Source organism: Lissotriton vulgaris, chromosome 7 (genome assembly GCF_964263255.1).
Source record: "Lissotriton vulgaris chromosome 7, aLisVul1.2, whole genome shotgun sequence".
NCBI classification, from domain to species: Eukaryota; Metazoa; Chordata; class Amphibia; order Caudata; family Salamandridae; genus Lissotriton; species Lissotriton vulgaris.
In genome coordinates, this window is record NC_141695.1 from 1,519,427,649 (window position 1) to 1,519,443,783 (window position 16,135).

At 41.6% G+C, this 16,135-nt stretch overlaps 1 protein-coding gene across 1 annotated transcript in view; it reads left to right on the top strand.

Moving 5' to 3' along the window:
- The first annotated feature begins 2,387 nt into the window (after nt 1–2,387).
- Nucleotides 2,388–16,135, top strand: part of MTCL2 (microtubule crosslinking factor 2) — a 579,413-nt gene continuing 565,665 nt past the window's right edge. Inside the window, exon 1 of the mRNA XM_086932389.1 lies at nt 2,388–3,943. Within this exon, the coding sequence (XP_086788515.1) occupies nt 3,260–3,943 (684 nt within the window). The 5' untranslated portion in view covers nt 2,388–3,259. The remainder of the gene's footprint in view (nt 3,944–16,135) is intronic.

Genomic DNA, 16,135 nt, shown 5'->3' on the forward strand with positions numbered 1-16,135 from the left:
CTTTGAAACGCAATTGATAATCTTGAGACACTTTTCCAGGAACAGTACCCATCCTAGCCTAAAACTATAGTGGGCATTTTAAACCAGAGTAATTAATGATCTAAAGACACTTGCAACAGGGAAGCCTATACCCTTAATTTCAAGAAAGTATTGTGTGCATCCTAATCCTAATGTTATTTATGGTCTTGTGATAGTCCTGCAAATCTACTATTTTCTTATATAAAGTATACGTATTTTTATATAAAATACAGCCTGATGCCCATTTGTGGGGGGGTCAGTGGGTTTACTGTGTATGATCATAAATGCTTAACTGACTTTGCGCCCTGGGGATTAGCCTTGACTGCTCGCGCCACGCAACCTAGAGGGTGAGCAGGGGTTATTCTTAAGGGGTAGTTCCCTTGCCCTGACTAGAGGAGAGGGTCCCTGCTTGTCACAAGTACATACCTGTGCCAACCAGAGACCCCCAATTCTAACATAAACAGTATGAGGTAGTGGTCAGGCCAGTTAATGGTTGAAATCGATCTCCAAGAGACCAGCTCATTTTTGATGATGATCGTATCCAGAGATGCTCCTTTGATGTTTGTTGGTTCATTGCAGAGTGGTTTGAGGTTGGTAATTTCAAGCAGGTTGATGAGGTTTTGGGTTGTAGTGTCTTCTAGGTTGTTCCAGTGGATATTGAAGTCGCCCAGGAGCACGTCTTCCGTGTCTATAAGGGAGAAACAAGTTATTAGGTTGGTTTGTTCATCAGCGAAGAGAATACATTCACCAGGAGGATGGTAGATGGTGTGAAATTTGATGGGTGTGGTGCCTTTAGCTGTAATTTCAAAAACTAGGTACTCAAGAGTCAGGTATTCTGTGGATTTTAATCTGGTAAACTGTATTCCTTCTTTATGGATGATAGCTAGGCCGCCACCTGTTTTGATCAGTCTGTTGTGTCTGATGATGTTGTAGCCTGGGGGGTGAGAAGGTCTAGGATGGGGTAGAGTGGTCGTTGAGACAGAATTCTGTCAGGAATGTGATATCTATTTCTTCCGCGAGTATAACTTCAGCAGTATCTGTGGCGTGTTGTACTGTTGATCTACAGTTGAGAAGCATGCACGATAGAGGCCGGGGCGCCTCAGTGGTGGTGGGTGCTGTATGTATAGAAGTGTATTGAGCAGGGGGTCTGGGCGAGGGGACAGGTCTAGGGATTCTATTAGTGCTCACTACAACTGGGATTGCAAACAGGCCGAGTTCTGACTAATTTCGATGTAAGAGTTGTTGATATCATCTGCTTCTCGTTCTGAAATGGGTTGGAGAGCTCGGCTGGGACAATGTGCTTGATTCCTCATAGCATTGGTGGGCCATGGAGTGCCAAGTGGGACCATGGAAGAGGCTGTATGTGGGGGAAGGTGTGTAGTTACCCGCAGTGTGTGACCAAGGAGGCATAATCTGATTGGGAAGGCTTTGTTGTAGGTGTAAAATATCTGCCGCTAGGGAGTCTATTTTCTGCTCCATTCGGGTCAGTAGCTGGGAAACTGTGCTGAAAGGGCATGTTGTCCTCGTCAGGAGCAGTGTATGACTAGGGTCTGTGGAAGGACTCAATAATAGAGACTAATAATAAGAATACAGTAACAAGTAAGTAATTTTCTTGAATTCTTTAATCCCAATGACATTTGACACTTAAAATAAAATAATGTGTCCTAATCCGATTAATGTAAACAACATTATTTGCCCAAAATGTGATGTTTGTATGTAATTGCCAAATGTTGAACTACTATGCTGAATATTTTGCTTATTTCTTTTGTGTGTGTTTTTTTTCATTTATCTTTTAGCCTTGAAAGAGCGACTTGGGGTAGTGAAATGTGTTGGCTAAACCTAATATGTACCCAAAAGCTTGATGTTGATATAGTACACAGTATAAACTACAGTACTGGGATTGTTAAAAAAAAAAACGCTTAATCATTTGTTTCTAAAAATTACCTGATCAATTCAAATTCTTTGGGTTACCTCAGCTTTGTAAAAGCAAAATATGTACAACCCCCCCCCCCCCCCCCCCATTATCTAGCGTATATTTTCGTCGTAATTATTTTTTAAACGTTGACTTTTACCCACTGCAATAAAGGCCGAATGTTATTAACTGTGTACTAATGTATATGGTGCTCAGATGCCCGTCGTAACTGCGCTAAACGCCTTCATACATAAAATGCGTAGAGACATCACACGCTAGCGGCCACATTTTCACTATAGCTGGAGTCGGCTCCAGTTCTGTTTTTGTAAGCGTTCCACATTGTTTGTGTGGGCGAGCATCACTTCCTGTGTGGAGGGCCGTGCATCATCACCGAACAAGGCGGGGGAAGGGGAGGAGCAATAGCAGTATTAGTAAAAGGCGTGGAGGAGGAGTCGACGCAGAAAACGATAGGATGGAGTTGATTCAGCGATAGAAATAACCCGAGCTGTACAACAAAAAGGCCTTTATATATGAGATGTAGTCTCACGGCTAGACTGCCGCCCATAGAACTAAGAGACCAAGGTTCGAGCCTCGGGGTAGACTCCACATCCTGTGTGATTCGGGGCAAATCACTTAATTTCCCTGTGCCTACCAAAACAAATGAATGGGTCCTCGTGTAAGGTAACTGGTGCCCATGTAATGCGCTTCAAAACCTTCGGGTAGAGTTCGCGCTACGTAAATCTGCACAAAAAAATAATAATTAGGGAGTCGTTTGATTTTCGTTTATGTGGGCAGAGCTTCATTTCCATCGTGGAGATCCTACATCATTACAACCAACAAGGCGGGATACTGAGTTGCAATAGAAGGAGGGGAATAGGCTGGGTGGGGAGGCGGAGTCGGCACAGGACTGTCGGTTGGAAGTAATTCAGAGACTGCTATAACCCGAACTGTACAACTAAATGTCTTTGTGTATTCAATTAGGGAGTCGTGACTGACGTCCGACCATCCAGCGCTTCTAACCACAAGTAGAGAAGGATACAAAGAAGCGGGTGGGGACAGAGATCCTGCTGTTTTCTAGACCGCGTAGCTTCTACCGCTGCTTCAGATAAGGCGTGGTTAGCCGAGGTAGTCGGCTCCGCTGGTCTGTTATTCTGCTGGTGGATGAAACTTAGTTCTTGCTTTATTCAGGCTCCTCCTCACTTAACTGTTGATTAGCGAGCGCATCACCAGTTCACCGATGGTTGAGGAAGTGCATGCGTACAGCAAGATCCCCAAGGCTCGGGTGTAGCACCTCTTCTGCACTGCGCGACCCTGTATAACGGTGCCAGGATGGAAACTGAAGCAGGAGACGCCAGCCAGCCGATACCCTTCGCGCGGCAGCCTAAGGAGAGAAAGAAGTTGCCACGCCCGCCTTCGCCACCGCGGCCCAAGGATATGTCTGGTTGGGCGCTTGCGAAATTGAGCAGTAACAGCACTCCTGGTTCACCTGTTTCCTTCTCTTCGCAGGTAGGGCCGGTGGGGGTTCCTCCACAGGCTGGCAGGTTGACTAGACAGGGGGACAAGAACCACCCCGATAAGATCAGGAAAGAGCCGGACAGAAGTGGTGTGGTTGGGAAGGAGGCGAAAGTGGCAGATACTGGGCTTGTGTCCGCAAATGGGCCTTGTCTGCTGGCGGGTGTACATTATGAGGAGAGGCCTATCGGTGTGCACGAGATGAATATTGTCAGCAACGGAAACGAGACCTATAGGCAGGACTCAGCCCCCTGGTGGAAGGACGAAGAGAGTGACTGGCAGGAGGGTAAACAAGGACCTATTCACTGCCTTGAGGAACATAAACGCGATCTCAACCAGCTGGAACTGCAAGACGCAACCGATGAACACTCGTTTGAAAGCCGTTTGCAACTCAGTAATTCACTGGCTTTATTTGACCTCACCGAGGAGTTAATGGACCGCACGCAAGAGGGCCTCTTGCGGGAATTGGACGAGTTACGCTCCGAGAACAACTATTTAAAGGTGAGCTATTGCCTCTGGGGCACTGCGGCCTCTGCAGGGTGCTGCAAGACAATTTCTCCAATACAGTGTGCAGGCAACTCGTGAATCCAGTATTTTTTAGGTCGAGCCTGGGCAGTGCTTTATCTGGTCTGGAGGCATGCTGAATTCAGGTATGGACTGGAAGCTCCGCCCGTTTCCCCGTCCATCTTTCCAATTGGCTCCTGTTACTGGCCTTTCTAAATGGTTGCTTTTGATTCGTGAATAATCTTAATACTCCCTTCATAGTACCACCTTGTCTACATTTGTAGCCCCCCATGAGGGCTGGACTTTTTACTTGTGTTGTTAAACAGTCTGTTTTATCTACAGTCTGTGAGCACAATTTCCTTTAATGTCTTTAGTCTAGCTGCTGTTGCATGCACGACAGGCTCTCCCTAACCCAGCCTGTTTTCCTGACCGCGTTGCGCCCGATCATGGACGCTGCGCTTTATCTTTGAAAGATGTTCCCTTCCCAACCTGCTTCACGGCCAGTCGCATCGCTTTAATATTTGGTAAGGCTTTTATATCAGTTGCTTTCGCTTTAATCAACCAGGCGCCTTTCTTTACTTTTGCACCTTGCGCCTCTTTTGAACACGATATGCTGCATGCCGCCCGCTTGATATTTTTAAATTGTTTTTGCGACGGCACGCCCGATATGGATGCTGCCCCTGGTACCAGCCCTCCTGCTAGGCCTCGTTTTTTCCTTCGTATTTGTTAACGTTTTGGCCATTTGCATTTTTATCCCACTCAGATTGTAAAGAGCTCTGATATCCGTAAGGATCTTGTTCGCGCTCTATAAAACTTTCAAAATAAATAAATAAAGCATTTATTTGTCGACTTGAGAAACAAATGCTTTTTTTTGTAAAAGCGCCATATGCATTGCTTCCACTTTAATGGCGTACGCGCCCTTTACTTGAGATGAGCCACGTCTAGATAAAGGGGCGTGGCACGGGTTGCTTTTACAAACAAGCATTTGCAATGCAATAGTTTTCCCATTTGGAAGAGCTTAAGCTTTTGGCATTGTGAATAACTATGCCTTTTATTTATCCGTTTTGAAACCAACACATAAATAAAAGGCACTGTCATTTAAAATTACAATAGCTCAACTCTTGCACATGCAAAACCTATTGCATTGCAAATTCTTGTTTTTAGTCACCGGGATATTAAATGATTTGCCCAAGATCACAAAATGTTGAGCCAAGACTGGAATCTGGCTCCCCAGTTTCAATGTCAGCATCTTTGACCCTTATGCCACAACCTCTGAAAATAAAGAAATGAAGTAGCAGCTGTAATAATTCTACTACAGTTTAGTTCTGACTTTACAAAGCCTGCTGCCAGTCAGCAGCTGAGGGGAAAGGCAGGTCACAGAACATAAAATGAATTCAAACTGTGGCTTTTCCTTCAATGATAAGCAAATGTGAGCTATTTATGGCAACGTTTATTTTTTTCATGCTTTGGGTAATTTTGGGCAAGATACACTTTTGTAGTGTAGTTCCTATATTCCCAATAGGCTCTGCGCATTGGAATAACATAAACAGCAGTGTAGACGTAGGACTGAAGTCATCTAGGTCTCTACTGACTATGTTAGATTTAATTAGTTTTGCCAGCTAGCTCAGAGGTCACTAGAAACTTTCTCAAATGAACAGGGAGGGGTTAACTTCCCGGATTCAGACAAGAAGGGATTAGCTTCTGACAACCATATTACATGACAACTTTTGCTCCCCCAGAATAAGGAGTATATCTCCAGAGTCGTGTGAAAACAATAGAAAGCTATTTCACTCAGTCAATCGTTCATGCTTAGTTTCACCAGAGTGCAGAGAAACAGAGAGACAGGCGTTTTCAATAAAAGGTGTTATTTTATTGAGCAGTCTTCTTTCTCATGCAAGAGAAATGAATTGCCACAATCGCAATACTTATTATAAAGTAAAGTGCATACAGTAAAAGGAGTATTATAAAATAATACTGTAAAAGCATTGACATGGTTTCTTTGCAATTTGATACTTTAAAATGGATAAAATATTTACATACATAAAAACATTGACTAACAAACTCAACTGGTGCTTCTAAGATACGCCTACCCGGTGTACCTGACCTAAGCCTAATACGTGGGAAGGAGTAAGTAAGTTGCAGTTTTAAGTTAAGTTGGTTTTTGCCAAGAATCTGAATCAAGAATTCTCTTAAGGTTTTAATCAGCTCCGTACCTTGGTTATAGAATGAAGGAGGTCTTGTATCTGTTTCTCAGGACTCGATCTCCCAGTAACCCGCAAAGGTGACTGGAAACACTGGAGCTGGATTTTCTCGGCAGGAGAAAAAGACAGCGTCTTTCTCAGTGCGTCAAATGGGAGGGACGGCTTCCTTCGGCACTCGCAACAGCTGGGCTCTGGATAAGTAGATAGCCGCTCAGCTCCAAACCACCGTGTGTTTGCTTAAGGCAACGTTGGTATATTTATACCTGGAAGGTGCCGTGTTTGACGTAAGGTTGGACATAAGACGTCACTAAGGACTGTCACTAAGAACTGGCAGTTCTTTCAGGACTCTCAGGAGTTCTATGACAAATCAAAACAGAAGCAGGGGGAATTTCCCGGGCTGCTGGAGGCTTGGTTTGTTTAAAGAACGCGTTGTACTTTCTAGGAGTCTACGGAAGTAGCCTTGTCGTATTTGGACTGCATGGGCTATGACTAAATATGGATATGATTCTTATGCCTTTATAAGGACATGATTTATTATAACCATATAAGGGCATGAATCGGGAATATTTAATTAGGGTCCTAGATACATTTAGAACACCCACTCCACGTATAATGTCCATCATTACTAAATACTAAGCAATATATAAACATATAGGTATGCATGTGTTTTCCAGCCCACCCCAAAATACATAAAATACATTTGAAATGGTATAGATACACGAAAATGAGTATTATACTGTACGCTTTCAAGCAGAGGTATCATTCAGATAATGCAAATATAAATATCAGCTGAATGAGTTGCGAAAATTTATGAAATGGCTCTTAATACAGAAGAGAAGGTCGAGACCATTTCATCACATATTTATACAATATTGTACATGTGCTAGAGGCTGAGGTAAAATATTGTCTCTAGTGTCTCTAAAAATAGAAGCTCTGTTCTCTAAGAATAGTTCTACTTTAAGCAGAGTACCATGTGCCAAAAAAAGGTAAATATTTTGGAAATATGGAAAAAATAATTTTTGCTCTCGGGAAGGGAGAAAAAATAGTTCCAATGTTTTTTAGAGTTCTGTTTATCAAAACTGAAGGCCGAATTCAGAGATCAGGGAACGCCGTGAGCTCGCTATTTCAAATATTATTCTTGTTGTTAGGGGAGAACATTACTTCAGATAGGCCGGCAAAGAATTCGTCTACAACAGTAGGTGAAAGTTGGGCCAACTCCGAAAAGGTGGAAATAGTGCATATGTGCGAAGCATTGCCATCATCGATGTCAGGATCAGCAATGTTCACAGAAGGTTGTACCTGTGTGGTGCCACTTTCATTTCGTACTTCACCGCCACCTAATCGTAATGGTGAAGTCTCAACGAATGCCGTGATCAGAATAGGTAGCCGCTGTGGACAACACGTTGCATGAGTCGTTACCGGACAAAGCAAAGCATCAATATCCATTGGTACTGCTGATGGTAGCGTAAGACAGACGTCCAACATGCATTCTTCTACGCATAGCAGACATCGAAGCACAGGCAAGATGCAATTTTGCCAAATTGGTCTGAATGAAAGAAACCAGGTAGTATTCAGATCTCTAAGCCAGGCCAATCCAAGGACTTTAGTGATACGTTCTCGGTATCGTATTGCTAGGATCGTTTCTTCCATCGTAGCCAGAGTTTTGTCTGTGACTTGGCTTGCCATATCGGAGCAGAAGGAACAAAAATAAAATTCCTGCTATGAGTCCCAAAATAAGAGGCAGGCCGCCGAAAAGCAAATACACAATATTCGGGAAGATGCCAAGAACTGCTTCGAAGGGTGTTAGCAGTCCCGAAAAAATTGTCTTAAATACATGTGCGATGCCACTGGTATCTGACATGTTTAAGATTTGACTTAACATTTCTACGAAATGCACGGGGCAATTTGTTGATAATAGGGTATGTATCTCTGCCATTGTCCTTGCAACTTGCAGGTCATACGTCTCTTTGGACGAGGTTAAAGGCACAGTTGTCTGTAAAAGAGTAGACGTCATTCTGCTTAAACTATCAATTGGAATAGAAGAGATATTCACATATGGCCATATTGCCGCCTCCATGTCTGCATTACTGTTTGGATACAATACTTGCATACAGCAAATGACCCTGGACGTTACAGTTACGAGATTGGCTTTTCCTGGCACCATGCCACAGCAGCTGTGGTCACTTATTAGAACGTAGCTACCGTTGGATAGTTGTCTGAAAAAGGGCTCTATCTGTGTTGTAGGGGTGCCGTGCAGATGACATGAAAGGTTGTTCGATGAACCTTCACAAGCCCCATGCAAGTTAATACCTTGACACAGAAGTGTACCGCTTAGTGATTTTTTACAATTGTCACCACTAAGAAATACCTCTTTTTTTCCTTCACTGTAACATTTGTGTGTATAAGGTAAATTCCACGTCGATTTGATGTATCCTTTACCCAACCTTTCATGCAGGCCTGCTGGTATATATTTTTGGCAGTATTGAAACTGAAAAGTTGTTATCTGGATTGTAATGGTTCCATGTATTATCCATTCAATGACAGGTCTCTCTGACATTGTCAATGGTAATCTCTCAAGTTTTTCAATGCTCAGTATCGTATAGTCTGCGCCTTTTTGTGCCAAACTGATTTGTTTATCTGTAAGGTTAAAGATAGAAAATAATGACGTTGTGTTGATTAAACATCAGGGCACATAGCCTGAACGCAGGTTTTGCAACGTCCAGCCTAGCTGTACAATGGAACGTAATTGGGACTGGCCATGTTGTAACATTAGCAAGTCCTGGTCTATTATATCAATAGCAGAAGATACAATGCTGTCCAGTGAATATATTCTGGAGGACAGAGTCGTTAACCCATTGTCCACTACAGAAAGTGATTTTTCCAAATTAATACGATCAATTTCTCGTATTTTCTCTGCATTCTCAATTTGTTTTAATTTCCAAGCTTCATTGTAAGCTGCGTATATACCGGCTAATATGAAACGTTTTTGACGCTGTTTGCGAGGTTCCAATATGAAACCTCGCAAGTCAGCACCATCTTTAAGTAAAGTTAAGTGTTGCTTAATTTCGGGAAGTGTGGATTTCTGTAGCCAGTCAAGGCATAGTTTTCCTACACTATATGTTGTAATTATCCCTGGATGTTGTCGCTGGGAATATCTAGGGTCTGGGCTATTCTGTTTGAACCCCTGTATTTTGTTCATGAATCTATCTTGACAGTTATTTGTGTCTGTGTGGCCAGATCAACCATTTTTTCCAATCAGGAATTGTTCTGTTTTGTTTTAATGTATAGGACACGTCTAACCCCTCATCTGTAGTGGTGTTTCCATCAGGCATAGGCTTTGGTATAGACGGGTTGTTTAAATCTTTTATCTTGGCTAAACCAAGACAGGTTGTTTGCTGAAATGGTTTTAATTTCAATGTTGTTTTTCCAAAATTCAAAACCAAATGTAGACATTTTATCATAACATTTTTCAGAATAAATCAATTTAGTATTTGTCAACATGTTTTTCATTCCTGTCTTATTTATCATTTTGAAATAAAACTTTTCTGGATCAGATAAATTAAACCCTGAAAAGTATGGGAATTTAAAAAAATATGTTTTTGAACTGCCTACTGATGGAGTTGGACAATGTTCCCATTGATTATAAGTAAAAACATTTCTAGGATTCGCAGACTTATGCAGATAGTGATTACCATAGTGGTTATAACAATATAATTCTTCATAATTCGATGAACCCTGTAAATAATCGTGTTCTGTACATTTTGCTGACATTTCTAAATCTGACATCATATTATTAATATTTTCAAAATCCCAATCATCAGAGAAAGTACTTGGTATCACAAAGTCACTTAATGAAACCTTGAACTGGTGTGGATATTTCAAGAGCTCTACCGGGCCATAAATTTCATAGTCAGTTCTGTCCCATGCTATACCACCAGGTATAGGCTTTGCTGTGATGTTCACTGATGATAGTTCTCTTTTCTCGATGTGAGCGGATCTGTGTGGTTTCAGGACCAAGTTGATGTTCTGACTTGCTGTGTCCATTGTACTGTATTTTCCATCAATACATTTTCCCAAAATTAAAACTAAGATGAGCCACTGAAGGAGGAAAAGTACACCTAACACAATCCATAGTTCAATCCAAGGGGAAATCAGGTATGTTTCTTTGAGTTGATGAAAAAGCGCTGTAATCTTCTTTTTGAAAGTTTTTGTTGCTGGCTTGTCTCCATGTTCACTTGGATCATCGGAAAAGTCATCAAAGTTGATCAAGTAGCCAGATGCAGTTCTGTCAATTGGTGGGATTGCTTCTGGATTTCTATTGATCTTTGCATTTTCTTTTGTTACATTTCTATAGTCTGAGGCTACATCGTTGTAGACTGGTGTTTCTTGACGAACTGTTGCAATTTGGGTTTCAAGAGGCACAAGTTCCATGGCTTTGTTGCATAGTCCTTTTTTATTCACTGAAGGTTTATCGAAAGTGATTAGTCTCTCAGTTTGAACCTCTTGGATTGTAACAAGATTTGGTCTTCTGCTACTTCTTGGTAGTCCACTGGGCCTACTACTTATTATTGGCCACATGGTTGTGGTTTCACCAGGTCGATGGATACAACTCGGTTCTCCTTTTTACCAGCAAGGGGCGGTAGTACTACTGAACTTGTTCCGCTGACAGCTAAGACAGGTACTGTTTTTCTGTAAGAAGGCCCAAATTCCTTCTTCACCGCGACCTTTTCTCTGACCAGATCCCCAATCTTTGAAATCCAGACAGGTCTTACTGGGACAGGTGGTTTTTCGTCAGTGGTTGTTGGCTTTAACTTTGTTACTTAGACTTTTTTTTGTTTCATTCAAGTCCTGTAAAACAGCCAAACGATCTTTGATTTCAAAGGTTTTTTCTTCTACCACTGAAGTTTGACAATCTAAGTCCTGTATTTTCATTCTAGTACCAAACAATAGTTCGTAGGGAGTGAAACCTTTTAGAGAATTTCTTGGCAGATTATTAAGACTACGTTGGACACTTGTTAGATGTTTGATCCACCCATCACCCGAACCTAATACCCTCGCCGTTATCGATTGCTTTATGTCACGTTTTTTTCTTTCCACTACCGCATTTCCCTCAGGATGGAAGAGAGAAGAGTACCGCAATGCAATGCCCATGCTGGTCATGGCCTCTTTGTAAGCTCGAGAGCTAAACGCAGGACCCTGGTCAGAATAAAGCATGCCAATTGCATATGTGCCGAGAAAGACTTGCAAATCTTTTATAACAGTTCTGGCGTCAGCCGAATGCTGGGGGGCCTCATCTAAATGAATCTCGTCTTAATATTTATGGGACCGCATTATTCTGTGTGGATGTCTGCGTGTAGATAGCCTGATGCTGTCTAATAGAGGTGTCTGGGCAGGTATCTGGTCCGGTTCACAACTGCGGTCTCTGTTGCAGTCCTGACAATTCATTGCAAAGTTATAAACTTGCACGCTCATTCCCGGCCACCAGTATTGTGATTGTAATTCTATTAGAGATTTCAGGATCTCTTGGTGCCTCAGACCTAATCCCATGTGTGCTTCCTGTATCAAGAAGATTCTCCGGTTCGTGTTTGGAATTACTCTATCCCCCACTCCAGGGTTTCGAGCAAATGGAACTGTTCGCATCAATTATGTATGTATTATTGAGTGGATAGTTGAGAGGTAATGCCGCATAATTGCCTTCCATTGAGGCTTTCACTGCCAGCATGGTTTCTCCATCTATTTATTTTTCAGAACGCTTTTTTGTGGCTACGGAAGCCGGTTGACCAGCTGCCGCCGTGGCTCTATCAGCCAATGAATTCCCTGCAACGTGAACGCCATCACGTCGATGACTCAGTGTATGTATCACATGAGTCTTTCGTAGTTCTTTCTGCAAAAGAACTTCTTGTTCCCATAGCTTTTTATGCTTTATTGTGGCACCTGTGTCATCTTTGTAACCGTTTTGAATCCAAGTCTGCATGGAATTATTGTAAGACTGGACGCAGTAATGCGAATCGCACACTATTAGTGTGGGGAATTCGCGATCAGCATTTTCAAGCGCTATCTTTAGAGATCTTATTTCAGCTCGCTGAGCTGTATAGTTTCTGATCGATTCAGTTTTAGTGACCATTGGTCTGAATTTACTTAAGCACCAGCGACCTTTAACAATCGCGCACCCTGCATTATAAATTTGTTTTTCCACAACGTAGTGTTGTGCAAATCTGTCTGTGTAGATTACACAGGTGTACTGTTCGAGAGGCAGAATTTCGATTGACAAGGACATTCTTTTTGGTATTCTAGATATTCTAGTTTTTTCATTTTCGGATCAAATGCGTGTTTCACGTCTTCTGTTGCAAGAGAATTTTCCCATTGTATCCATTTTGGATCTAATGCCATAGCATTTGAAATGCCAGGTCTTGTTACTGCCTCAAGGGCTGATACTGCTGTTAAACAGATATTCTCTTCCCTTGGGCTAGGGCTCTTTCTTTTGCTACAGTAGTTTGAACCGCTGTTAGAATTTTTGCAGTAGAATTGAATTTCATTTCAGCTTGTGTGTACAAGTGTGATTTGTAAGCTATTGGTACAGTTTCTCCCTCATTAGAGGTCAGGTATGTGAATCCGCATCCTGGGATGACTCGGATTACAAGCTTGCGTTCGTTTGCGCGTGTTTGCAGTTTTGTTATAGTTAACATGTCTGTCTGTAATCTCAAGATTTCTGTGTGTTTTTGATCCCAATTAATTGGTTTGTAATCGGGTTTTATTAATTCGTAGAGAGGTTTACCCTCTCTGCATAATTTAGATTGTATGTTCTTCCGAAATTCAGGAAACCTAGAATTGACTTAAGTTTTTCAGCATTTTTGGTGCTTGGAGTACTGCACACTTCTCTAAGAAGTTGTCTGCTAGGCTTTTGCCTTCACTTGATAATTCATATCCTAAAAATAGGACAGTTAGATGGGCAATTTGTGATTTTTTTAAAGTTGAATTTATAACCCTCAGATGCGAACCCAAGTATTATGGTATTCACTATTTTCAAGTGAGTCTCCAGGTCATCGTCTGTGAGACAGATGTCATCGACATAAGATAATGCCTCATCATCATATATTTGTAGTAACTCTGTTACCCTTGCTGAGAATAATCCTGGGCTATTCTTGAATCCCTGTGGGAGTCAACAACATTGTTTTTGCGACCCCATTATTGAGAAAGCGGTCAAATACCTGCTTTCAGGTGCAATGTTTTGACAAAAGAATCCATTAGAGATATCTAATGTCGTTTTATATTTTTTGCGCACGATGTTATTCATTAGTGCTGCACTGTGTGAGTTTTGTACTGCAAATGTTTTACAGCAGGAGTTTAGATGTCTGTTGTCCAAAACTAGACAATATGAATCGTCTGACTTGGAGACAGGAAACAAAGGATTGTTCATTTGTGAGGTGCATGTTTCAATCACCCCTTGATATTCAAGTTGATCTAAGATCTCCCTGACTTGCTTTTTAGGTTCTTGTTTAACTGGGTACTGCCTTTGTGCAGTAGGTTGACTTTTTAACTGGAGTTTGTGGGGATAATCCTCATCCCATCCTACATGATTTTCATATAAAGCTGTGGGTTAGGCCACTGCCCATTTTCTAGCAAATGTGTATTTTTTATGAATTGGAATGTGATTTGAGATGGCAGGCATAATCATTTCTTCGCCATGAGGGCACTCCCTGACAAACTCTGGTGGCCAGTCTTTTTCAGCTAATAGGATGTCATAGCCTTTAGATAGTTTCTCCCAAAAGAGACCTTTTATTTTCCTAGTTCTATCTCCCTCTATACGTAATGTTATTTCATATAGTTTATGGGGCACGCGCACTCGGGTGTCTGCAGTTTCCACTTGAATGTATTAATTCGTGTCCACTGTCTCCAGCAGATTCATCAGGATCTTGCGAGCTATGCTCACTTCTGCTGCGCTGTCTAGCATTGTCTGGGCCCACTCTCTGTTTTTTAGTTGTGTCCTCAGGATTCTCAGCATGCTTAATTTTAATACTTGCTACCTTCTTTCTGGGAAATTGTGTTTTTTTACTTTGATGAGCAGGTTCTTTGTCTTTGGACTTGACGTGCTCTTCCTTGTGTTCTGGCCGTCCTCTTCTTTCCGATTTCTGTGAGGAAGTCTGAAAAGATCGAGAGGGACGTGTATCAATATCTTGATATCTGTCAGGTTTTCTTAATTTATTCCTATCTCTAAGGTTGTATCTTTTTTCAGAGGGTTCCCTTTGGGGAGACTTGCTTTCTCGGTCCGTAGATCTATTTCTCCGTTGAGGAGACCTTCCTCTGGACTTAAACCGTTTTTCTCTGGGAGTGGATTGTTTATTACCCTTTCAACTCTTTTTCGGAGTGTTGAGAATATTTTTAATAAAGGTTTTTTCAGGATTTTCAATTAGTTGTTTTAGTCGGTAGGTTGTACCGTCAAGTGTGAATTGAACTAAATCTCTATATGCTATTGTTAATTCTTTTATTTTAACTAAGAGTTCTTCGCTTGACATTTTTTCAATGTCCGGGTGTGGTGTGTAGCTGGCTAGAACCGGCCATGTGGCTCTTGGTCTACCTAGTGGACCGAGCCTGGTAATGTGATTTTGATGTTTTAGGGCGCCATTAAATAAGAGCAGGTGCTCTTGGTATGTTAGTGGAATTTCAACTTCCTCGAAAGGAGAGTATTCCTCTGGAGATTCCTCTATTTTGTAGTAGTGGAAATCTTGTGTCGCAGCGTTTGCTGCTGGAAAATGTATCCATGAATAGAATACCTCTGTCTGCCGATATTCATGGTCCTCTACCACAAATACGACCGTACCACCTCTCGATGTTAGTCCATTTTCTATGAGTTTAATAGTTATGGTTCTTCTTATATTGACCGGAATGATTATATCATTCTGGTCGTTCTGTTGGAGAGTTGTCCTCTAACAACGGTTGAGACGCTAAAGCATCTCTTTCTTCACCACCTTCCGGCATTTTAATGACAACGTTTTTTGTTGCAGATCAAGTTTCAAGGAAACAAAGATTAGGTGCACAATATTTTGGAACACTGTATCCTTCAACGTTGACTATACCGTAAACTAATACATAGGATTCTCATCCTACTAAGTTTCGGCCGATATTAACCTTTAACCCACTCCAGACGTCTATTGGAGTTTTTACGGGAAAAAGGAGTCTGTGTGAAAAGCACAACTGAGTTACTCTAGTATCTTGCGTTAGATTATCGCCTTACCAAACGTTGGGCGCCATGTAGTGTAGTTCCTATATTCCCAATAGGCTCTGCGCATTGGAATAACATAAACAGCAGTGTAGACGTAGGACTGAGGTCATCTAGGTCTCTACTGACTATGTTAGACCGAATTAGTTTTGCCAGCTAGCTCAGAGGTCACTAGAAACTTTCTTGAATGAACAGGGAGGGGTTAACTTCCCGGATTCAGAAAAGAAGGGATTAGCTTCTGACAACCATATAACATGACAACTTTTGCCCCCCCAGAATAAGGAGTATATCTCCCGAGTCGTGTGAAAAGAATAGACAGCTATTTCACTCAGTCAATCGTGCATGCTTAGTTTCACCAGAGTGCAGAGAAACAGAGAGACGGGCTTTTTCAATAAAAGGTGTTATTTTATTGAGCAGTCTTCTTTCTCATGCAAGAGAAATGAATTGCCACAATTGCAATACTTCTTATAAAGTAAAGTGCGTACAGTAAAAGGAGTATTATAAAATTATACTGTAAAAGCATTGATATGGTTTCTTAGCCATATGATACTTTAAAATAGATAAAATATTTACATACATAAAAACATTGACTAACAAACTCAACTGGTGCTTCTAAGATACGCCTACCCCGGTGTACCTGACCTAAGCCTAATAAGTGGGAGTAAGTAAGTTGCAGTTTTAAGTTAAGTTGGTTTTTGCCAAGAATCTGAATCAAGAATTCTCTGAAGGTTTTAATCAGCTCCGTACCTTGGTTATAGAATGAAGGAGGTC